Source organism: Ursus americanus, chromosome 1 (assembly GCF_024610735.1).
Source record: "Ursus americanus isolate L20-20 chromosome 1, mUrsAme1.1.p, whole genome shotgun sequence".
NCBI classification, from domain to species: Eukaryota; Metazoa; Chordata; class Mammalia; order Carnivora; family Ursidae; genus Ursus; species Ursus americanus.
The window spans coordinates 89,085,358-89,108,799 of NC_142127.1; the positions used below are offsets into that span (position 1 = coordinate 89,085,358).

Sequence of the window (23,442 nt, forward strand, 5' to 3'; positions counted from 1 at the left end):
TCTCGGCTTTTTGGAAGGGTGAGGATGAGGCCTCCAACTCATTGTGCGTAATGAGCCTACATGTCTATGCTCTCCATGCTGGGGACCCACCCTTTAGATCCAGCTGTCCATCAGAGGGAGAGAGTGCGCGATTTGGGGGTCAGCTTATCCACCCGCTCAGGCCCGAGCCCAGGCTGCAGGGAAGAAAACGAGAGCACTGCCTCACCTGCTTCCCTCCCCAACCAACTCCCAGCAGGAGACAGAGCTAACTTGACTGTTGGCAGCATTTCCTTCCCTTCTTGTGCTGGGCCAGGGCTAGGGCTGGAGCCAGAAGGTTTGTCCAAATTTGTCAATGTCACCACGCCTGCCCTTGCATTTACTTTCCTCCCACTGACCTCAACAATTTCTGGAACCCATCAGCAAGGCAGTGCAGGGGGCGGGAGCAGGGGGTGGGGGGGAATGATGTGGAAATCCCACTGGGCTTGGGAGGCAGGATACCAAGGTCCTACTCCTGTCTCTGCCACCCATTGTTGCATAATCCTGGTTGAATCACACCCTCTGACCTTTGTGGTCTCTTCTTATCCTTAAGGGCATATGGTTTACAGGTCACCTGCTTAGGGAGCCCCTCACCCATCTAAATTGGTCCTCTGTCCTCCTTATCATTACCCCTCTGCTCCCTCCCTTTATCACAGCACACTTTGTAATCACGCACAAGTATGTACGTATGTATGTGTGTGTATATATATGCGTGTATATAAATATAAATAAATGCGTATATAATTATGTTTGTTGGCTTATTTGGTTTGTTTCCCTGCCAGATTCTAGATTGCAGGCTGCAGGAATGTAGAGGCTTGTGTGTCTTTGACCCTTTCATCCACAGAACTAGCACAGTGCTTGGCGCAAAGGAGGGCACAGAACAGTAATTTAGTGAATGAATAAATGAATGAATGGCCGTTGACCCACGTGATCTTCCAGGTTCCTTCCAGCTGAAAAAGTTTCAGTGTAAGGTTTCTGGCCAAGAGGACCATTCCAGGACCTGTCCCAGAGTCCCCCGTTGCGGGAAAGTGGGAAGATGTCGTGGGGGGGGGGGCACCCGTCGCACCTCGGGCCCCTCCCCGGCCTCCGGAGATCTTGGACCGGGATGAGCGCAGGTCCGAAGCCCGTACCGGCCCCGCCTCCGGGTCGGCTGGCGGGGGCGGGGCCAGGCCGCCTCCAGCGGTTGGCATTCGGGGCTTGCGCCCGGCGGAAGGTGGCGGGGAGGCGGGTTCGAACGCGAGGCGCGGCGCGGGGCGGGGCCAGAATGCCCCCCCACGCCCCCCAGGCTGGCAGTGCAGGGGGCGGGGCCCCAACCCCGCAGATTCCCTGCCAAGGGGCCTGGGCCGAGCCGTCGCCTAGCAACGCCCCGCCCCGCCCGCCCCCGGTCGGCCGCGGGCGCCTGCCCCCAGCATGGCCTGGCCCGACTGGTCCGCGTCTTGGCTGTGGGTCTCCGGCGGCGGGCTGCTGCTCCTTGTCCTCGTCCTGCTCGTGAGCCCCCGCAGCTGCCGAGCGCGGCGGACCCTCCGCTGCCTGTTCATGGCGCGCAGCAAGCGGCTGCTCTTCCGAATCGGGTTAGTGCCGGGCTCCGGCGGCGGGATGCGGGGCTCGGGAAGGCGGGCCCGCTGGGGAAAGGGGACTGAGAGGCGGGGGCCGGGAGGAGGGCTTGGGGGTTCAGATGGAGCGAGGGCTGGGGCATCCGGAGCCAGAGAAGCGCTATCGAAGAGGCGGGCTGGAGAAGCCCCTGATTTGGGGGAACGAGGAAGAGCAGGAGTTGGGGGGTGGGGAGCTGGAAGATTGGGATGGGCTGGGGAAGGATTGGAGGAGCAGCCCACGGTGGCCAGGGAAAGGGGGCATGAAAGGACATCTGGAGAAAAGGGCCAGATGAGGGGCTGGAGACAGGGAGCTGGAAAAGGAGGGCAGGTGCAGGAGAGAAGGAATGCCTCAGACCATCAAAGTGTCACTTGAAACCGCCAGCTCCTTCCATGTGTCCCTGTCCTTCTTCCCCTCACCCAGCTCCCCACCACACAATATAAGCTCCTCTATCCCAAGCAAGAGTCCCCACTCTGTAAGTTCTTCTCTTTCCTTCTATTCCCCCACCCTGGCCCCTGTCCGGAGCCCCAGGCTGCGAAATCCGACCCTTTTCATCCAGCCAGACTTGTGGAGGTTCACTGACCTCCAATGACTTTTTCCTGTCAGACCCCCTTCCCCCAGTCCTCACTCTTTCCTTCCCCCTACTTTTCCCCTTTCCTGGGTCAGACAAGGGGGTAACCAGCTCTGATCTGCCATGGAGACCGCCTCCACTAAGCGGGGGGGGGGGGGGGGGGGAGTGCCAGGGAGACCACAGGAAGGCTCCCTAGGGCCCCTAATCCCCTCCGGCAGCCAGCAGGGCTGGAGGACAAGACCTCACGCTTGAGGACAGCTATGATGGGGACGGGAACTGTGGGAGCCCTGGCCACGGGCCAGGTTTGGGGGAGGGCCTAAGCCTGGGAATTTCCTGAGCTTCAGAGAAGACATTGTACAATTTATCCCTCCTCCCCAGACCACCCCAGATCTTCCAAGAAGCTTCAGCCCTAGGATTCTACTCAAATTCAGTCTAAGGAGTAGAGATACAGAGGCTAGTGGGGGGGGGGGGGAGTGGAAAAACATGGGGGGAGAGAGAATCTTGCATGGGTGACTTTGGGGCATTCACATCTCTAATGGATCAAACACTGGTCCCATTCTTTTTTTTCTTTTAAGATTTGTTTTATTTTTAAGTAATCTCTACACCCAACATAGGGCTTGGCGCTCGAACACAACCCCAAGATCAAGAGTCACATGCTCTACCCACTGAGCCAGCCAGGCACCCCAACATTGGTCACAATCTTGATAAGGCTCCAACCAAGTCACAATTGCTCTGCAAAGAGTGTTAAATAATGAGATTTACAGATATCTAAATAATTTCATATTTGGGACCTAAAAAAAATTTCCCCATAAAATTTCTGGGAATTTCACAGCTCTATGTGGAGAAGGATTTTTAAATTTACTTCTGGCTTTCAAAATCAGTCACGTTGAAGTCATACAAATGGCCTGAGGAAGTGGAAAAGGAAGGTTTCCACAAAGAACTGGAATCAAAAGTCCTAAAAATAAGAATTTCCAAGATTGCCTTCTCTGAATCCTGAGGGTCTGGGTGTTCCTAGAACTTAGGATCTGGGAGTTTCCAAATCCCAAAAGTTGGAATTCTCAGAGAACATCTTTGGAATTCGGTTTTCCTGTTGGGCTTTCCTGTGTCTGGATCTCCCTATTGCTTTGGAATCAGCTTCCCAAATTTGCAGAGCAGAAAGGCGCGCCTGGAATCAGAATTCCAGACACCCCCCCCCCCCACTGTGGTCTGGGAAACAATCAGTTCAGTCCCTCCGGGGAGAGGCTGTTGGCTGATGGGAGGGACAGGGGGTGTGAGCAGGAAATGGTCTGGGGGAAATGGGCAGGTGTTGCTGCTTGGGGGGGGGGGTTGCCTCCAGGAAGGATGGAAAGGAGGGGGAGGGTGGGATGGGATGGGACAGGCTGTGATGGGAAGCGGCAGAGTACGGGGCACACTCCACCCTAAACATGTGGCTGGGAGGACCGCAAATAAAGGGTTCCATGGGGGGGAGGCTGGAAAGCAGGTGATGGAAATACTAAGAGAAGAGCAATTATTATCATTAATAACAGTAATCACTGGTGTTTGACAATTTTATAAAGGGCTTTCCTCAAACAGAACCACAGTTATCTAGGGGTGGCAATGACTGGGCATCATGGAGGGATATCCAGGCTAACCCAAGACAGACCCACACATCCGGGGCCCTGCAGGGTATGGGAGATAGTGAAGCACATGGCATGTGGGCTTGGACCAATCTGCTTTTGAATCCTAGGTTTGTTGCTTAGTAGCCATGGGACCTCGGACAGATAACTCAGCCTCTCTGTGCCTCAGTTGTCTGCATCTGTAAAATGGACATAGTGACTGTACCGCCCTCATGGGGATCCCATGAGGATCAAATGAAATTGTGCATATAAATGCACAGGGTCTGGCTCATAGTAAGTGCTTGGGAAATGTTAGCAATGGCTCATTCTGGAGCATGGAGAATGGGTGGGAGGGTGGCATTGGCCTACTCCTTCTGGAGCTTCCTTCCTTACTTCTCCTGTTTTCTAAGCCTATCCTGTCCACCACCCCTCAGGAAATCCCACATCCCTCTATTCATCCAGTGAACTCCTAACTCTTCTGGGGTGGGACTGTGGGATCACCGATATGAACAGTCTGGGTGCTGCTCTCAAGGAATAGGGAAAAGGAGCATGAACAGGGACCCAAACAGTGGCAGGAGGCGGGGCCCAACAAGTTCCCCAGGGAGTGGCAGGGGGTGCCTGAGGAGGCTGGGATCAGGAGCGTTGGGACTCTCCCATGTGTGCCACCTGCTTTGTGCCTCAGTTTCCCTTTTGCCCCTTTGCCTTCTCCATGGTAGTTGAGAAGATGTTGCAGAATGGGGCCCTGAGCAAAGCCTCTGTCTGCAGGGGCAGGGGTGAATGGGGGACGAAGCTGAGCTCATCTGGGGCTCGGAACATCTTGCACAACTGAGAAAGTAGATGGCAGCCTTTGGGGTAGGTGGTCCTCGCTGCCAGAGCCCTTCCACACTCCCTGACCAAAACCCTCTTCATTCCTAGGCAGAGAGGGTCTTTCTTGATTGTCCTGACTCAGGTAAAACCAACTGTCCCTGGGACAAACCTTCCTTGACCCACCTCTGCAAGAGGAACCCCCTTCTCTGGGGCCAGTGAGGCCCCCTGGCTTGATTTCTTTTTTTTTTTTTTATAAAGATTTTATTTATTCATTTGACAGAGAGACAGCCAGTGAGAGGGAACATAAGCAGGGGGAGTGGGAGAGGGAGAAGCAGGCTCCCAGCGGAGGAGCCCGACGTGGGGCTCGATCCCAGGACCCCGGGACCACGCCCCAAGCCGAAGGCAGACGCTTAATGACTGAGCCACCCAGGCGCCCCCCCCCCCGCCCCACCGGCTTGATTTCAAGGAGCCGAGGGCCCTGGAGTAAATGACCCATCTGCCCATGCCCTGAATGAAGGCTGTGCGGACGGACGCAAGGGGCTGGGCCATCCCCCACACAGCCTGCCTGAGGGGAGCAGGGTCCTCTTCCTTCCAGCAGACCTTTGGGACCCTGGGGAGCTGCAGCCCCAGCATCCACAGCGGCCCCTTGGCTGCCGGTAGTTTCCAAAGCATGGCTCTGAGTTGGTGCCTCCTTCCCTGAGCCACACTGCCTACAGAATGGAGTCCACACCTGCCCGCCCAGGCCTCTGGGGCCTTCCTTCACCCCCCGCAGACCTGCCCAATGCCGTCTTCCACAGGCACGGAGGTCTTTCTACACTTCCGTCTGGGGCCTGTCAGACCCTTGCTTCCTCCCTGGGTCTCTACCACGCAAATGTTGTTGCCTTGTCAAAGCTCACCTTCAGAACAGGTCCGAGCACACCTGGCTGGCTCAGTCTATAGAACAGACGACTCTTGATCTTGGGGTCTTGAGTGCAAGCCCCATGTTGGGTGTAGAATTTACTTAAAATACATAAATAAATAAAAAATATATATATATCCCAAATCTGAACGCACCTATCCCTACCTCCCTGTTATCACCCTGGGCCCATCCACGGTCCTCTCCCGCCCAGCCTCCTAAACTGACTGCTTCCCTTCCCATTTGTACCCCCAAAGTATTCTCAGCGCAGCAATTAGAATGAAGCCATTAAGAGTTCAGTCAGAAATGCGCCATTCTCTGCTCAGTTCCCTCCCGAATGGCTTCAGTCAAGGTCCTGTGTGACCAGCCCATCCCCCACCCCACCTGTTCTGCTCTTCTCGTTGCTCATTCTGCAAAGTGCCCACTCCGGCCACTTGGCTCTTTCCCAAACATTCTAAGACAGTCTTCCCTCAATTGCTGTTCTCTCTCACTAGAACCTTCTTCCCCCAGATGGCCACATGACTTGCTGCCCCACTCCCTTCAGGTCTCTGCTCAAATTTACCCTACTGGGGAGTCGTGCCCTGAACACCCCATATAAAAGTGGCAACTCCCACACCCCTGCACTCTATCCTCTCTACCCTGCTTTCTTGTTCTCCATAGTACAGATCACCACCGGGCATCCTGTATATTGATTTGTCTATTTGTTTATTGATTTCCTCCCCCAACCAGAATATGAGCCACAGGAGGGAAGAAATTTCTTTCAGTAATGTATCCCAGTGTCCAGAATAGTACCAGGCACACAGTTGGCCCTTGTTAAAAGTTTTCTGAATGAACGAGAAGCTTGGCGCAAGTGCCATCTCCTCCATGAAGCCCACCCAGCCTCCCCAGTCCACATTCATCTCTGCCTCCAGCATGACTTTGGCCTTGGCTTCCCCCTTAGAGCTTTCACTGCCCATTCTGGCTCGTTCTTACATTAGGTGACCACTGGTCTGATTCCCCCACTGGACTCCTAGCCCAGGGAGCAGGACTGAATCAAGAGGGCCTGGCAGTGGGGTGAGGGAGAGCAGGGGAAAGCTGAAAGAACAGACCAAAACCCAAATCAAACACAACCCAGGGGCCTTGGCTGGGCAGGTGGCCAGGGGTCGCAGGCAGGACTGAGACTTGGCCAAGAGGTCTCTGGCAATGGTGATGCCTTGGGTCCCCCCTGAAAGCCCCCACCTTCTCATTCTGGGGAAGATGGATGGAGTCCAGAGAGGGATGTGAGGGCTGCAGACACGCATGGAGACTGGAGATAGGCCCTGTGGTCCCCCGGGGAAGGCCTGTTCCGACCACGTGCAGGCACTGCCCCTCTCCTGGGCACAGGAAGAGCCCCCCCCCCCCCCCCCCCCCCCCGCCAACTCCAGGCTTGCAGGCAGCTTCAAGAAACTCCCTCCCTAGGGCCTTTTTAGCTGTCTCATTATCTTCTTTGGTTTCCTCAGTTTTGAGAAAGCATAAAACATTGAGCCACTTTCTGTTCCTAAGGGTCCTGGGAGCAGGCCCCGTTCTGGTAGCGCTCCAGGCCCCTCGGCCCTCAGACAGGCATTTCTGGGTTTTGTTTCATAGAGTGCCTGTCAGGTGCAGGCCTGGGGCAGGCTGTGTCCTGGGGGGCATGAGAGGAGATGCCAAAAGTACCGCCTGACCCGAGGCCTCAGCAACCTGGCCTGCCTGTTGGGGCCCAGTAGAGTTCAGGGCCCAGGGTGAGCTGGGGCTGACACTTAAGAGCCCTCAGGCCTCTCTCGCCCAGATGGGGAGACTGCCTGAGGGAGGAGGGGAAGAAGAGCTCCATTGTGTGTTCCGCACTGGGTGGCTGAGGGAGGGGGGGGGAGGGGCTGTGTCTCAGTCCCCAGCCAGCCCACAGGCCTCCCATGGGGCTAGAAGTTCAGACTCAGAAGCCAAAGAAGCCAAGCTCCGTTCAGCGAGGCTGGGAGTGAAAGGTGTGCCCATGACCCCTGCCTGGGGTGATCGGTGTTGTGTCCCAGCCCTAACCCCTCAGGGAGGGCCCCTCAGGGCAACTGCAGGGGATCACCCCAGGCCATCTGCCCCCGCCCCTGCCCAAACCTGCAGGGCGGTTTTTCTAAGTCCCAGGAGACCAATTAGGAAACTTTCTTTTGTTTTTGGTGAAGTGACAGTGGGTAGTTCTGGGCCCCAGAACTGCTGAATCAGAATCCAGGCCAGGGGCCAGGGTGAAGGGGGTGGGGGTGGGGGGGGGAGGGGGGCAGGCAGAAGAGGAAAAGGTACAAATCTTCCTGTTTAACCAGCATCCCCAGATCATTCTGATGCAGTGGCCTAAGGCCCACATCCCAGCTTCCTGATGATGCCTGGGAACCCATGACAGAGAGTTCGACTCCCACATCAGGCCCTGGGGTGTCAGCTGCAGCCTGTAAGTCATGTGACCTTTCCAGGCTGAGCTGCTCCTTCGGAGAGAAGGAGCACCCGGTTTCACAGAGAGGGATACTGAGGCAGGGAGTGGGTTCCTGCTTCTTGCCTCTGGCAGCAGAAGAAAGGAAGATGTAGGGGCCCGTTAGACGGGGCAGTGATCCCCAGCGAGGTGGGGGCACTAGCAGACGGGATGGGTTCTTCCCAGTGACTCCTTCACCTTCACATTTTCCTGGCTAGGGGTCTTGTCTGTTTTCCTACTCTTCTGCCCATGGAACCATCAACCCAGTCATAAATCCAGGACTGGGAATCAGAGCCTAGATCTGAAAGGGACCTTCAGGATTCTCCAGTTCAGGGTGTCTTGCCCTGAGGTCCACAGGGTCTCTGACCCTCTGCCTTCATCAGCAAAATGTGGCACGTGTAATGAATTTGGCCCAAGTCTGAGTCTCAAAAAGGCTAAAACCAGTGATCCAGGAAGGTCCCAGTGGCCCGATCCTCAGCTGCATGTGTGGGTCTCACTGAAACCACCCTGACCTATTATTTTTCTCAACAGAGGCCCTCAGAGGAGGTGGGTCTATCCGAAAATACTTCGGACCCTCTCATGTCATCCTCTGCCCTCAGTCAGGACTCAGGGAGGATGTTAGCAGTTACGAGTGTGAACTCCAGGATCAGGCTGCCGGGGACGAGTCTCTGCCCCATCACTCACTTTGGTGTGATCCTGAGTGGACCCCTTCCCACCTTTCTGGGCTTCAGTGTCCTTGTCTATAACAAGGAAGAACAAATAGTAGCTGCCTCCAGGTTGTTTGGAGGCAGACAGGAGATGACTGAATGGAGACACTTAGCTCAGGGCTGCCCTGAGGTGAGGCTGGGGAGAGATGAGCCCATGAGCTCCAGAGGGGCGCTCTAACCTGCGTGTGCAGACCTCCCCCTTCTCCAGCATTCCTTCTAGCTCCTCCATTCAGGGCCCCCAGACCCCAGAGCCTGGGAAGTTGGGATGTTGTGCCCTGTGACGCAGCCCCACCCATGCCCTTGGGTCTAGGTCACCTGGTTATCAGAGCACCCTGCTGGGCCAGGTGCGTGGGTGCAACAGGGAGAGGGAGGGACTTGGGAAGCCGATGGGTGAGCAGGGGAGGGGGGGCAGAGGCAGGGGCAGTTGCAACTTGGGCCTCATAAACCCCCAGCAGGCTTCACAAGGTCCACAGCCGGGCGTGGGGCCCGCTGAGCTGACAGGGCACTCTCAGCCCCAGATCTTTGCTTTAACACCTGCCTGCTGGCCTCCCCCCACCCCCCACCCCCAGCCTTGCCTGGGCGCTAAGCCAGCATTTTCTGAGAGCCAGTTCTGTGCTGTGCTAGTGCTGGGGGTACCCCGGGGGGGTGCAAAGGAGCCATGAGAAGGAGGCTGGGTCACAAGCCGAGCCGAGTCCGCCTACACAGTGCATGGCACCGATTAGACACCGGGTAAAAGTGGATAAGGCCCTGCCACGGAGGGGCTCAGCTCCCGTCACCCCCGGGGGCAGGGAGAGGCCGAGTGCTCCAGACAGAGCAGAGGAGCTCGGCTTTCTGCTGGGGCCATCCCGAGGGGGGTTTGAGCCGAGCTCTGAAGGATAATTAGGATTCTAGTAAATCCAGATGGCCCGGAGGGTATTCAGGGCCCAAGAGCAGGAGCTGAGGCAGGTTAGTAGTCCGAGATTTGCAGGAGGTGTTTCAGGCATTCTAAAGAGACGGATAATATAACAATCCCCCGGACCTTCCAGCTTCAGCAACGAAATATACTGACGCGGTGAAGTCCCTGTGCCCACATGCCCAGCCTCCCTCCTTCCGGCCTCTCAGAAACCCGGCTGAGTTGCGCAGTGAACGTCCTGCCCCCTCAGCTGCCTTGACGCTTTCACTACAGCCATCTGTATCCCCAGGCAATATAGATCGTGGTTTTGCATGCTTTGGCGTTTTTATTTATTTTTATTATTTTTTAAAGCTTTTATTTTTGAGAGAGAGAGAGAGCTCCTGTGCACACAAGTGGGGGGAGGGGCAGAGGAAGAAGAAGAAGCAGGCTCCCCACTGAGCAGGGAGCCCCAAGGCGGGCCTCAGTCCCAGGACCCCAGGATCAAGACCTGGGCCAAAGGCAGACGCCTAACTGACTGAGCCCCCCAGGCGCCCTGCTTTGGCATTTTTAATAACTATTGACAGATTGTCTGTTTTCCCTATAGTATATCTATTAGCTTAATGTTGTGTATTTGAGTTTTGTGTGAGTTGAGACCTGGTGCTCGAGATCATTCTGGTTGTCAGACACACTCCTGTCACCAGTGGGGAGCCACTGAAGGCTCTTGAGCAGGAGCAAGACTCACTCAGGTGGTGCTTTAAGAACTTAAATTCTTCCATTGGTTTGCGGTTTGGGCAGAGAGCTGAGGAAAGGAGGCTTTCGCAAGGGCCCCACGAAGAGCTTCTAGGGCCTGTTCCCTGGTGCAACCCGTGTTGGGGTTGTGGGGAGGCGGGACTGAGAGGACTCAGTTTTGGTAGCGTATGTCAGGGAGAGAGTTAAATGGGAACTCAAGCTGTGTCACTGGGCGGGTGACAGGGCCTTTCCCAGAGAGGGAGGCCGTAGGGGGAGGAGCTGACAAGCATGATTTTGGACCCTGGTGATTGTGACACCCAGCCAGCACAGCGGGCAGATGAAGAAGGAGCCAGAGCTCTGAGACCAGAGAGAGTCGCACAGAAGTCACTGTCAGGGAAAGAGCAGGCCTAGGGACAGGATCCCAGGGTCACTGGGTCCTCGCCCCCGCCTCCCGGCCAGGCCAGCCTTCCCCTGCTCTGTACAGTGACCCAGACTTCAGGCCCACAAGGCCACCTCGTCCCTCCCCCCACAGCCAAGCAGGGCACCCATCTCAGGTCTGGCATCCATTCCCACCTACCTCCGCCTCACCCCTCCAGTCCAGGCCCTTGTCATGTCCCCCACTGGTGACTCAGCTCCTTCTGCCACCTGCCACCCGGCTCCCTTTCACTGCTCCCTCCAACACTGCAGGCCAGCAAGCTCTTAGAAAGGGAAGTCAAAGTATGAGCCTCCCCGCTTTAAAACCCACCCACAATCCCCCCCTGCCCTGCCACGCCTGGCCCCTGCCCGCCCTTCCCGCAGACCCCCTTCCCTGGCACTCTCCATCCCTCCGGCCCTGCCTGGCAACTCCTAAACATGCCTGCCTGCTTCCGGGCCTTAGTGCCGCGGCCTGGACGGTCTGCACTCCCTCTCTCCTTTCCGTTCCCAGCTCAGATGGGACCCTCAGGGAAGAGCCAGGCCTTCCCAGAGCACCCTGTCCACGGTCAGACTGCCTCCCCTCTGCTGCTCTCTTCCCTCGCCAGCTGCACTCAACCTCTCGCCTCCCAGTTATTGTTCCCTGGTCTGTCTTGCTCTCCGCTGTCTGCCCCGCGTCCAGCACGTGCAGCAAGCATTCGCTGAAGAGTGAATGAAAGAAAGGCGCCTTGCTGACTGCAGCCTCCCCAGGGCACAGCCCCTGTCCTTGCGGATCTTGACCTTCGCTGGGGGAGAAAGCACATACAATAATAAGCATCCAGTAAGGGAAGACAGGCAACATTTATCAGTCCCTCCCGAGTGTGGGCAACCGTGTTCCCACAGCTGTGAGGGGGCCCGGCTGAATTCGGGAAGGAAGCGACAGTTGCTAACCCTCCCACCCACCAGGCCCTCGGCTGACTATTCACATTTGGTGTCTTGTTTTATGTCGCTGAATTTTCACACAGTCCTCCAGGACTAAGTCATGGTGTCGCCACTTTATAGATGAGGAAGCTGATCTAAGAGACCGATCACTCGCCCAAGGACACGGGGCTGGGGGCGCCAAGCCATGACTGGAACCCAGAGCTTTCTGTTGCCAGGGCCCCAGCACTTTCCATAAACCTAAGTAGGAAGCAGCGAGGTCAGGAACAGGACCCCAGGCACGGATGCGAAGTGGGGTCGGGGCACAGAGGAAAGTGATTTTATTGACTTATTTATGATCTTTTAAGTTTTCATTTTGAAATAACCTCAGACTTGCCAAAACAGTACACAGGATCCCCTGAATGTTATGTCTTCCCTAACCACAGACAGTCAGCAAAACTAAGACGTTAACGTCCATATACACTCTTAACTCCTCTCCAGACCTTACTGAAATGTGTCCAGTTGTCCCTCTACCATTCCTCTTCGGGTCTAGAATCCAACCCGGGGTATTTGTGTCGCCCCAACCAATCCCCTCTTGCTGGGCATATCTGTTGTGCCGGCTCTGTGGTTACAGCAGCACAGCCCAGAGAAGGAGCGGCCCCTGCCAGCTGGCTCCCTTCCTCCCCGAGGGGACTTTTCTGCTTCCTGTCCATCCAGTTCCTAGTGAGCCTTCCCCAGAGTCTGGCACAGCATGCTCCCTCGCTTCTTGGAAATGTCACCTCCAGAGCGGCCTTCCTTGATGTCACCGTTCTCTGTTCTGTTGCCCGGTATGATCTCATCATCCTGACTGGACAATATATTTGTTCTCCTCTCTGTCCCGCTAGCATATAAGCTGCCACAGGGCACTGACTCTGCCTTACTCACTCCGCCCAAAGCCCAGCCCAGCCTCACTAAATAGTGTCGAATGGGTGAAAGGGGGAAAGCCTGGAACTGATTTGAAAATGAAACAGAAAGAGGGCCTGTGGAAATGGGACCTAAAGACGGCACAGCAAAACGCTGCCACGGGGTGTCCAAGTTCCCCACGCACACAGGTGCACGGACACGCAGCGCAGGGACTGTGGCGATGAATCGCTAATGCAGTCAGGCGGACCTGCTGGACCTGCTCGTGTCTGACCATCTTGTGTGTAGACAGATCAGCCAGCTCTTCCCAAAGGGGCTTCAAGAGCGGCTGCCCTGCCCCCGCCACCCCAAGATAGACACAGCAAATCTCTGTGGAGATTTAGGGCCTACCATCTACCCCCAACCCTGCACCTCGACTCCCCTCAGTCTTTTCTTTTAAGATTTTATTTATTTATTTATTTGAGAGAGAGCAGGGGAGTAAGCCAGCGAGCAGGGAGGAGGGGCAGAGGGAGAGGGACAAGCGGGCTCCACGCTGAGCAGGGAGTGCGACCTGGTGCTTGTTCCCAAGACCCTGGGATCATGAGCTGAGCTGAAGGTTGACCGAGCCATCGAGGTGCCCCTTCTCCATCTCAGTCTTAATCAGCCAGAATCCCTGCCCCTTTTCTGACTGACTTGCTGGGTAACCCTAAACATGGACACAGGAGGCTTTTGTAAGCCCCCCCAGCACCCCAGCACCTGAAAGGTACTAAAATATAAGCTTTTCTTTTCTTGTACGATTTCTCTTTTGACTTGTCCTGATGTTTTTAATTTGCTACATAACATCAGCCAAAGTAAAGAAAAATTGAAAATCTAAATTATTAGCACGAATTTTTCCTTTTGCATAATTGTTATACAACCCCAGTTTTTTGTTTTTGTTCGGGGGGGGGGGCGGTTTCAGAGGGAGAGGGAGAGAGAATCCCAAGCAGGCTCCACACTGGGCACGGAGCTTGATCCTACTACCCTGAGATCAGGACCTGAGCTGAATTCAAGTCAGAGGCTCAAGCGACTGAGCCACCCAGGGCGCCCCTGTACAGTCCCAGTTTCAAATGCAAATATGCAACTATAAGGACATTTAAGTCACATATGAAATCACTGAAACTATAATTCACATTTCCTAGCTTGTACACACATATGTGTTTTGTTCTTACCCAAGCAGTGGAAATGCCGCACAAAACAGAATTACCTGTTTCTATTTCACTTTTGGTACACCCACATTCTGCCAGCCCTGTCGGCCTTTGGCTTACCAATGAGCGAGGGAGGACGGAAGGCACAGGACAGATGGGTTACCCTCTTTCCCTTGCCTCCTGTAGCATCGTTCGCCGCGAAAACGGATCATACAGGGAAATAACATGAGTAAGGAAGGATGGGGCAGGGTTTCTTGGTCATTTGTGTTTCTTAGAACACCTTTGTATGCATTTGAAGCAAGTTCTGGTTTGGATGGAAGGCGTGGCCTCCCAGGCCCCTTTCTCGGTCATAGATGTATACTCACCCTGAGTCTTGGATTCTCACCACGGTGGGGCCACCAGAATCCTGTGCTCGTGAGCACGGTGAAGGTGGTAGGTGTGGGGGCAGCAGGGACCGACCATGCAAATATTGTGTGGTCTCCGACCCCCGCATATTCCCTTGCCCTATCAGACTTCACTTCTGGGGCACAAATGCAAAGGTAAAATCTTTTAAGAATTTCAAGATGGTGGCAGTGGAAGATTGAACCGAGTGTGGGGCCCTGTGTGCCCGGGCGGGTCACATGCCGGTGAGGCCCGCCCTGCATGCTGCCATCCTGTGTTTGGAGGCCTCTGTTAGTCACGAGACCCCCCTGTTCCTTGTGCCACGTTTTCCGCCTTTTCCATACGGAGCCCGGGGTGGCCTGACACGGTGGCGGGAAGCGGGAGGGAGTGTGGTCAGGCCATCCCACCTCACCTCTCCCTACTTACTCCACCACCCGGCCAGACAGAACTCTCTCTGCAGTTCCCCCAAACAAGGCCATGCTGTCTGCTGCCTCTGGGCCTTGCCTGTTGTTTGCTCTGCCCCAGAGGCTCTCCGAGTTCGGTCCCTGGGCCAGCGGCAACCGGCATCACCTGCAGCTTGTTAGAAATGCAGGTTCCCGGTCCCCACCGCAGCCCTGCTGAGCGGCACAGGCTGGGGATGGGGCAAAGATTCTGGTGCAGCAGCTCCCCGGCGTGATGTGAGGCGCCGCTGCTCTTTGGAACTACTTTGTGCACCTCATTTCCGCTTCCTAACTCCTCCACCCTTTTTGTGGAATTAACCCCTCACCCTCTGAGTCCCTTCTGTGAAGCCCTCAGTTCACACCTCCTCCGATGGGCCTGGGGCTTAGGGTGTGTCTGTGCCATTCAACTTCTTGGCCCGAGGACTGACTGAGCCGGGCAAACAGTAGGCGCACAATAAGTGACGGGAGAGATGCGCTGACTCGGGTGCGGCCAAGGCAGTGGAGATCCGCACCGGCGGGCGGAGGGTCCCGCGCGCAGGGGGCGGGGCTGAGCGTGCGCGGGGGCGGGGCTGAGCGCAGATGTCCGGCCCGCAGGTACAGTCTGTACACCCGCACCTGGCTCGGGTACCTCTTCTACCGCCAGCAGCTGCGCAGGGCTCGGAATCGCTACCCCAAAGGCCACTCCAGAACCCAGCCCCGCCTCTTCAACGGTGAGCTCTGCCTGCCCCGGGCCAACATGGCCCCAAACTGTGCCCACCCACCCTCCCTGCCTCCGGCCCATCATATACCCCCCGACCGCTGGGCTCCTTGCCCGGCACCCCACCCACAGCCCATCTCTGTCCCCCAGGAGTGAAGGTGCTTCCCATCCCCGTCCTCTCAGACAACTACAGCTACCTCATCATCGACACCCAGGCCCGGCTGGCTGTGGCTGTGGACCCCTCAGACCCTCAGGCCGTACAGGTGAGGGGAGGATGGGGGGGCAGGGGTACCGGGGGTGGGTCACCTTAGGGACTGGCAGCTTTCCCTCGCTGGAGAGGGGCTGTCCCTGCTCCCTCTGCCAGTGGGATGTGCCCCCTCCCTGTGCCCTCACACACGGACCCTGACATGCAAGTACACAGACCCCCCACAACCACAGCAGGGGGAGGGGCCAGTGTCTAGGGCATGGTGGGGGTGGGGGGTAGGACAGCCGTGGGGGAACCCCAGCCAGAGCCAGAGCGAAAGGGATGCTGACTCAGGACCAGGGTCTGAGGTTTCTTCTGTCTGTCACTCTCTGTGGTGCCTTTCTGGCCCTCTTCTCTCCTCATCTGTCAGGGTCTGGGTCTCTTCATCTTTCCTTCCCATTTCTTATTTCTCTATGTGCAGGTGTATGTGTGTTCCCCTGCCCCTCGAGTCTCCCTCCGCCCACCTCCCCATCGTCTCCCCTGTGTCCTGGCTCAGCTTCTGCTGCCCGCCTTCTCCCCAGCACTCTCCTCCCTACCCCTTCATTCTCTAGCTCCATCCCCTCCCTGTCCCTCATCTTCCCGGGCTCCTGGGCTCTCCCCTCTTCGCCTGGCACCTGCGCCCCTGTCCCTCTCTGCACACCGCTCTTCAGTCTCAGTACCTCCTCTCTCCCCCAGGCTTCCATTGAAAAGGAGGGCGTTAACTTGGTTGCCATCCTCTGCACCCACAAGCACTGGTAAGGGTCTGGGGTGGGGGTCTGGGTACAGATGATCTTCCCTGGGTGACCCTTGCCCCCAGTGGGCTTGGCAGGACTAGGCCAGTGAGGACGGGCTGGGCTGGGGGGCAGGGAGTCAGGATGCAAGGGCACCCACCTTCTTCATAAAGTCATGGGGGCACCAGCAGAAAAGGAGGGAAGGGGCGGCTCTCCCATTGGGACACTTATCAGGCTCCTGAAGCCCTAGAGGAGGGCGGGGTAGGCATTTATCTTTCATTCCTTGGTCATGTATTAGATGCCCACTGTGCTCGGGACACGAGCAAACCCTGTGAGCTCTTTCCACAAGGAGATTATGGTCCAATAGGGGAGACAGCCCTGCATGACAGTGTACAACGATGACAAACATTTAGGTGGCAGTTGGTGCAAGGTACAGGAGGTGGGGGGCCCTTGGAGAAGCATGACCAGATCCACTTGGAGGAATTAGAGGCTGATGACCCTGGAGCTGAGAGAGTCCAGAAAGATCGGTTGTCACTGGCTGGGCGATGGAGGGGAGGGGTGGCAAGTCGTGAGGCTGACGTTGCGAGCAGGGGAGCAGCTCAAACAAAGGCCTCGAGGTGTGGACAGCTTGATTCAGTTCAGAAGCCCAGGGCTCAGGGCTCGAAGGCCTAGAGATCTGCAAAGAGGAAGGCAAGGAGGCCTAGTACCTTGCCCCTCAAAGTCCCTGCCGTCTCTGCCGTCCTCCAGGGACCACAGTGGAGGGAACCGTGACCTCAGCCGGCGGCACCAGGACTGTCGGGTGTACGGGAGCCCTCAGGACGGCATCCCCTACCTCACCCAGTAAGTCCCTGACCCGGGGGGTTGGCCCTTCTGTGGGCCCTTTCGCACACCCCGTCCTGCAGCCGAGTATTGCAGGACTGCCAGCAGTTGGATCTTTGCTGAAGCCCTTCCTGGTTCTTAGAGGACAGATCACAGCCCACCCCCCAACTCATCCAGCCACGGTCCCCAAAAGACGGAGAGGCGAGAGTTTGGATCTGAAGCCCTGGGCACTGTCAGTGCCTTCCCTCTCTGGTGTAGAAGCCCTGCCTCCTTCAAATCACCCAGCCCCTTGGGCTTGGGGTGTGGCAACGATCAGCACAGCCCAAGCTCTAGCACCTTCTCTCCCCTACTGCCTTGCTTCTCAGTCCCCTGTGTCATCAAGATGTGGTTAGCGTGGGACGGCTTCAGATCCAGGCTCTGGCCACCCCTGGCCACACGCAAGGCCATCTGGTCTACCTGCTGGATGGGGAGCCCTACAAGGGTCCCTCCTGCCTCTTCTCAGGGGACCTGCTCTTCCTCTCTGGCTGTGGTGAGTTCCCCCCCAAAAGGGAAGCAGGAGGAGGGGGGACAGAAAGGAGGGGGAGAGTCAGGGCAGAGACCCAAGAACGGCCACAGCCCCATGCAGTGCATGAAAACTGCTTTCAGTGCAGAACGCCTTGCCCTTACTCTCATCTGTGTTAGCCCATTGTTTTTAATACACTCACAACTTCCCACAGGGGATACGCAGAATGAGACGATGCTTGTAACTGAGCACAGACCTGGCAGGGCCTTGGTTTCCACCGGGTGGAGCCTAGTTCTCCAGTACCCGGAGAGACTAGGTTACAAAAAATGGAGAACCCCCAAATGAGAGGGTGACCCATGGGTAGGGGAGGATCACAGTCCCAGGCTGCGCGGAGTCTCAGAAGGCAGCACAGGCAAAGAAAGAAGTGTTCTGTGGAAAAGAGCCACCCCACGCCAACTGTGCTTGGGGCCCTTGGTGCTCAGCCTGGGGCTTCTGTCTCCCTCTCCATCCACATGTCCGTATGTGCAATGGAGGCCTTCCCGCAGGCTTGGTTGGGGAGCGAGTATGTGGGCTCAGCAACCAGTGGGAAGGAGGGCGTAGAAGCCTGGGGGGTGGGTATGGCAGGGGCCAGGTTGAGGGCTGGTGGCCAGCCCCAGCTATGCACGCTGGTCCCCACCCCCCTCCACGTACCTTACACCGAGCTGCATTCTGGTACCTTGTAACACACCCACTGCCCCTCACCAGGACGGACCTTTGAGGGCACCGCAGAGACCATGCTGAGCTCCCTGGACACGGTGCTGGGGCTGGGGGATGACACTCTGCTGTGGCCTGGTGAGGTCCCCCTCCCTCTCCTCCCTCACTCCTCTAGAGTCCCAGCCGCCCCAGCTGTGGCCCAGAGGTGACCGCACTGCACCTCGGGTGGCCCCTGAGAGCCAACTCCAGCAGAGGGCTGAGCCCCCTTCATTCTGGAGTACTGGCCCTGAATGCCTCTGCTTCTCACGCCAGCTGACAGCCAGGCTCGGCCTCTTGGGAGTCCGGTAGGCCCCAGTGCCTCCCAGAGAGATGGCTATTTCATAGCCAGAGCCGAGAACAGAAAAGAGCCTTTGCTTATCAGAGGAGAAGTCAGTAAATCCCCTCTGCATGCATCCACTGCATGCGTCCATATCCCACACTGCGTGTGCATCCGGCCCCACGCACGTATGTGGCACGTCCATCCATCCAGACACTGCATGTCCCTACATACATCCATGAACATTGGATAGCCATAGTTTCTCAAACACATCACTAAGATGTCAGCTAATCCTCAGAATGTATATTTATCCATCCACTCATTTGACAGATACTTGATTGAACACCTAATGCATGCCCAGCTCTGTCCTAGGCACCGGGGACACATCTGTGTTCTAGTAGCATTATTTTCTCCACTTGCCAGATGACAAACCTGTGGCTCAGAGAGGCGCCATGGCTTGGCTGAGACTGCACAGCTGGGCAGGGGCAGAGTCAGGGCGAGGATGCAGGGCTCCTGGCTTCGGGGCTGGCAGTCTTGCCTCTGAACTGCTTCGGCCCCTCCACTCGTGGCTGACCTGTGGCCACATTTAGAGAAGCAGCCGCCTGTGGTGGGGGCTTTCCTGGAAGTGCCGGGTCGGGTACCCAGACGCCTGGGGGTAAGGAGGACTTTTTCTGACCACACCCCCCCCCCGTGTCCTGCATCTTACCCCCCACCCCGGTGGTCCTTAGGTCACGAGTACGCAGAAGAGAACCTGGGCTTTGCAGGTGTGGTGGAGCCTGAGAACCTGGCCCGGGAGAGGAAGATGCAGTGGGTCCAGAGGCAGCGAATGGAGCGCAAGAGCACGGTGCGGGGCAGGGGCTGGGGTCCAGGAGGGGGACCCGCCTCCAGGGCACTCCCCAGCGGGAGCCCCTCCATGCTGAGCTGCAGCCTGCAGACCCGTTCCTAGAGCCCCGACATGTTTGGTCCACAGGCCTTCACGGGAAGCCCCCTGGACCCTGAGACAGGGGTGGGGGCCGGGAGCCTTCCCTGATTGGGTCTCTTTTCCAGATTCTGTCTGTCAAACCTGGTGCCTCTCGTCCCACAGTGCCCGTCCACCCTGGGAGAGGAGCGCTCCTACAACCCATTCCTGAGGACCCACTGCCTGGTGCTGCAGGAGGCCCTGGGGCCAGGCCCGGGCCCCACGGGGGATGATGGCTACTCCCGGGCCCAGCTCCTGGAGAAGCTCCGCCAGCTGAAGGACCTGCACAAGAGCAAGTGACAGCCCCCAGCCCAGCCCAGCCCCCACCTCCCACGGCGGAGAGGCCACCCATCGCCCGCACCACACCACCCCTGCCATTGCTACCACCACCACCTCCATCGGCACCCACGGTGGCCATCAGGCCCCAACACTGTCAGGGGGAAAAGGGACAAGGTGACGAGGCCATGAGACCGAGCAGACGGAGGCTGGTCAAAGGCCTGGAGACCCCAGGGGTGAGGCTGAGTTATCCAGGGCAAGAGGAAGCGGAAGCCTTGGGACATCTCCAGACCCAGCTGGGAGAGTGCCTCCTCCCTTCCCCCCGCTCCTGCCCCTGGCTCCTGCCCCTGCCGAGGGCACGAGGGCACGACAGCGAGAGTGCTGGTCGCCCCTCCCACAGGAGGCCTCACTCTCCCTGTAGCCCCTGAACCCAGGGCAGCAGGAGCCATGAACAGGTTGAATCCTCTTCCCCCTTCTCCCTTCCAGGGTTGGGAAAGACACTCAGGCCCCCAAAGTGACCTGAGATGTGGTGCCTTGGAAAAGCCGTCATTCAGACGGGCAGCTGGGCTCCGGTGTCCTGAGACACGGACCCTCCTCCTCAAGCCTCTCCCCCTGCCCTTTCCCCACCCCATGAAGACATTTTTCAAACAGAGCCATTTCTGGGAAAGACGAAAGGGCTGGACGTCTATATGTCTGGACAATCTCGGCCTCAGTGACTCCCCTACAGCCTGGAAGAGGGAGGGTCCTGGTTGCCACAGAAACAGCTCCCCCAGTCTGAGGAGACACCAGAAGCTGGGACTGCAGCCCCACGGGGTCCCTGTGCGGCTGGCCTCTGCCCTTGCCTGGGGCCCAAAGGACCCCCCGTCCCAGGGGGGACAGAGCCATCCTCCACCCCGGCCGCAGCAGTTTTCTCCTGATGGCCCTCGTTCTTAGGAACTTCTGCCTTGTTCTAACCCCTCCTTTGCCCTCAGTCCCTCCCTCTTTTAGTTATAAAGCCCTTCCTCTGGGCCTCTGCAGTTTGCCAAGAATATCCCCATGTCATTTCTCATTCCATCCTTGGTCCCATTCTGGCTGGGGAAAGGGGTCTACGCAGCAAAGTGCAGAAATCAGAAGTCTGGGAGCAGAGAGCTGTCAGCTCTCGAGTGAGTGGCGGCCTCCAGGACCCCAGGCCTGAGCCCTCCCCGCCCCCCCCCAGCTCAGCCTCTCCTTGGTCTCTGGTCCAGGTCCCTTTGGGGCCACAGAGAGGATCCCTAATGTCCTCGAGCAGGCATACCTCGGGTCAGCCGGGAGCCTTCTCTTCCTGGGTTCAAGCTTTCCCTCGGGCTCTAGTGAGCCTCCAAGATGCCCCCTTCCCTCAGTTTCCCCTCATCATCCCGCCTCTGCCTCCCTCTCCAGTCACAGCCTCTGGTACCAACTCTAGCAATACCGCCAGAATAGAGTTCCCCGCCCCCCAAGACATGCAGTTTCATGCCGCTGTGCCTTTGCTCATGCTGTTTCTTCAGACTGGAATGCCTTTCCCCTGCTCCTCCGGCCTTGTCTGCCTGGCAAACACCCATTCATCTCTCACAATCCCCCTCAAAGGCCCCCTCCTCCAGGAAGACAACCCCCATGTCCCTCACCCTCCAGGCTACCTCTGCTCTTTGTAAATGCTTCTCTTTCGTGGCACTTCTCACACTGTATTTTACTTGTTTACATGTTTGTCTCCCCTTCTAGACTGTGAACCCTTCAGGGCATGGACTGTATCTTATGCATCTCTGTAATTCTGCGCCTAGCACGGTGCCTGGCACATAGTAGGCGCTCAATAAATCTTGAATGAATGACTAATTTAACTGGGGCTCCATCAGTCAGTGAGATCATCTTTATTGCTGTTCCGTTTTCCTGTTACCAGTCTGTAACTTGGAGTCACTGTGCTCCAGGAGCCTTGGCCAGAAACGGGGCTAGAAATACATCCTCCCACGGCCCGTGTGCACCTGTTCAGAGTTACCACGTGCTTACCTCCTTGTCTTCGAGAGCTTGGGAGGCACAGGTGCACCAGTGGCCGAAGGGGAGAGGAACAGCACTGAGGGGCAAGGCCCTGGCACCAGCCTCTCTTCCACGCGTCTCTAACAGAGCCAGACTCCGGGTCCAGTACCTCAGTCGGGCAACTATCTTGAGTTAAACTTTAATGCTGTGGTTTTGTTTGCATTGTATTTACCTTTGAAGTCAGTATTTTTTTAATTTACTATTTATTTTAGAGAGCGTGCACAGGTGCATGCGGAGGGTCAGAGGGGGAAGGAGGGGGACAAGCAGACTCCCTGCTGAGCCCGGAGCCCATGGGGCTTGATCCCCACCCCAAGATCATGACCTGAACGGAAATCCAACCGTCAGACACTCACCCGACTGAGTCACCCAGGTGCCCCTGGGGTCAATATTTTTGACAAGTGATAGCAGTTTTCTTTTTTCCTTTTTTTTCCCACAAAGTGATAGCAGTTTTCAATTTATGAAAGTAATTAAAGATATGTATTGAAATCGGAGGGAAGTAAAGATGGCCCTGGGTCATGGCAGAACTCTTTTTTTTTTTTTTTTTTAAGATTATTTATTTGAGAGAGAGAAAGAGAGTGTGAGCAGTGGGGGGGTGGTGCAGAGGGAAAGGGAGAGAGAAAGAATCTTAAGCAGACTCCCCACTGAGCACAGTCCAACCCGGGGATTCATCCCATGACCCTGAGATCATGACCTGAGCCAAACTCAAGAGCCAGCTGCTCAACTGACTGAGCCACCCAGGCACCCCCAGAGCAGAACTCTTTTTTTTTTTTTAATAGATTTCATTTATTTATTTGACAGACAGAGAGACAGCCTGGGAGAGAGAGAACACAAGCAGGGGGAGTGGGAGAGGAAGAAGCAGGCTCCCAGCGGAGGAGCCCGACGTGGGGCTCGATCCCAGGACTCCGGGATCACACCCTGAGCTGAAGGCAGATGCTTAACGACTGCGCCACCCAGGCACCCCCCCTCCAGAGCAGAACTCTTAAAGGTGGCCTTGATATGGCTGAAGACTGGTCAGCATGGGCTTCATCCCGCATTTCCATGGGGCCAGACCAAGGCATAGTTTTCCCACCCCGGGGGACAGTTCAGCCTACCCTCTTAGGCACCCCTCACCCCAAATCAAGGGACCTTGGCACTGGCCCCCGCTATCCTGGATCAGGGCTGCACTTAGGGTGGGCATGGAGGAAGGGGCCATGACCCTCACCTTCCAGAAGAAAGGCAGCTCTCTGTGCTCTGGGGTTGTCTCTGGGTCACTCCTGTCTTGGATGGACAAGCCCCAGGGCCAGGTCTCCTTGGGTATGCCCAGCTTCAAGGGGCATTTGGTGATGGTTCTCTAGGGTCAGTGAAGCATTTTCCTAGAGCCTCGGGTGAGCCCCTCATTGGGACATCGTCGTGAATGATGGCCTATGCTTTTCGTGGTACAGGCACTGACCAGCAACAGCCAGGCTACCTGCCCTTTGCTTACAAGACAGCAGGTGTCACTGGCCTTAGAGACTTCGGTTCCATTCCCAGCTCTGTCATGCAACATCCAAGCGACCTTGGGCAAATTTTGCTTCCCTGACCTGTTTCTTCACCTTCCATGGAGATGACAACCTTGAATGAGTCAGGACACTTTCAGGTGCCAAGTGACATACTCAACACTAAGGAGCTTAAACCAAGAGGAATGTTTATCAGCTGGTGAAGTTAAGAAGTGGGGGATTATGTCCTGGTGACTTCAGACATCGCTGGATCCATGGATTCAAGGGCAATTGTATCATTCGGCTCAGCTTTCTTCTGCACTGGTATCGTGCTCTGTCAGG

The 23,442-nt window shown here is 56.7% G+C and overlaps 1 protein-coding gene across 1 annotated transcript; it reads left to right on the forward strand.

The window, feature by feature from the left end:
• Positions 1-1,337: 1,337 nt before the first annotated feature.
• LOC123779419 (putative thioesterase PNKD) lies at positions 1,338-21,453 on the forward strand. The gene is made up of 9 exons (XM_045777509.2): positions 1,338-1,586; positions 15,004-15,119; positions 15,257-15,369; positions 16,026-16,084; positions 16,808-16,900; positions 17,245-17,408; positions 18,126-18,212; positions 19,119-19,234; positions 19,475-21,453. Exons 1-9 carry the CDS (start codon positions 1,426-1,428, stop codon positions 19,646-19,648), a joined length of 1,083 nt encoding a protein of 360 aa, XP_045633465.1. The 5' UTR covers positions 1,338-1,425; the 3' UTR covers positions 19,649-21,453.
• Positions 21,454-23,442: the final 1,989 nt, after the last annotated feature.

Coding starts and splice junctions, on each gene's coding strand:
- LOC123779419 (XM_045777509.2), top strand. CDS start 1,426: ATGGCCTGGCCCGACTGGTCCGCGTCTTGGCTGTGGGTCTCCGGCGGC. Junction 15,120..15,256: donor CCAGCCCCGCCTCTTCAACG/GTGAGCTCTGCC, acceptor TCTGTCCCCCAG/GAGTGAAGGTGCTTCCCATC. Junction 16,085..16,807: donor CTCTGCACCCACAAGCACTG/GTAAGGGTCTGG, acceptor GCCGTCCTCCAG/GGACCACAGTGGAGGGAACC.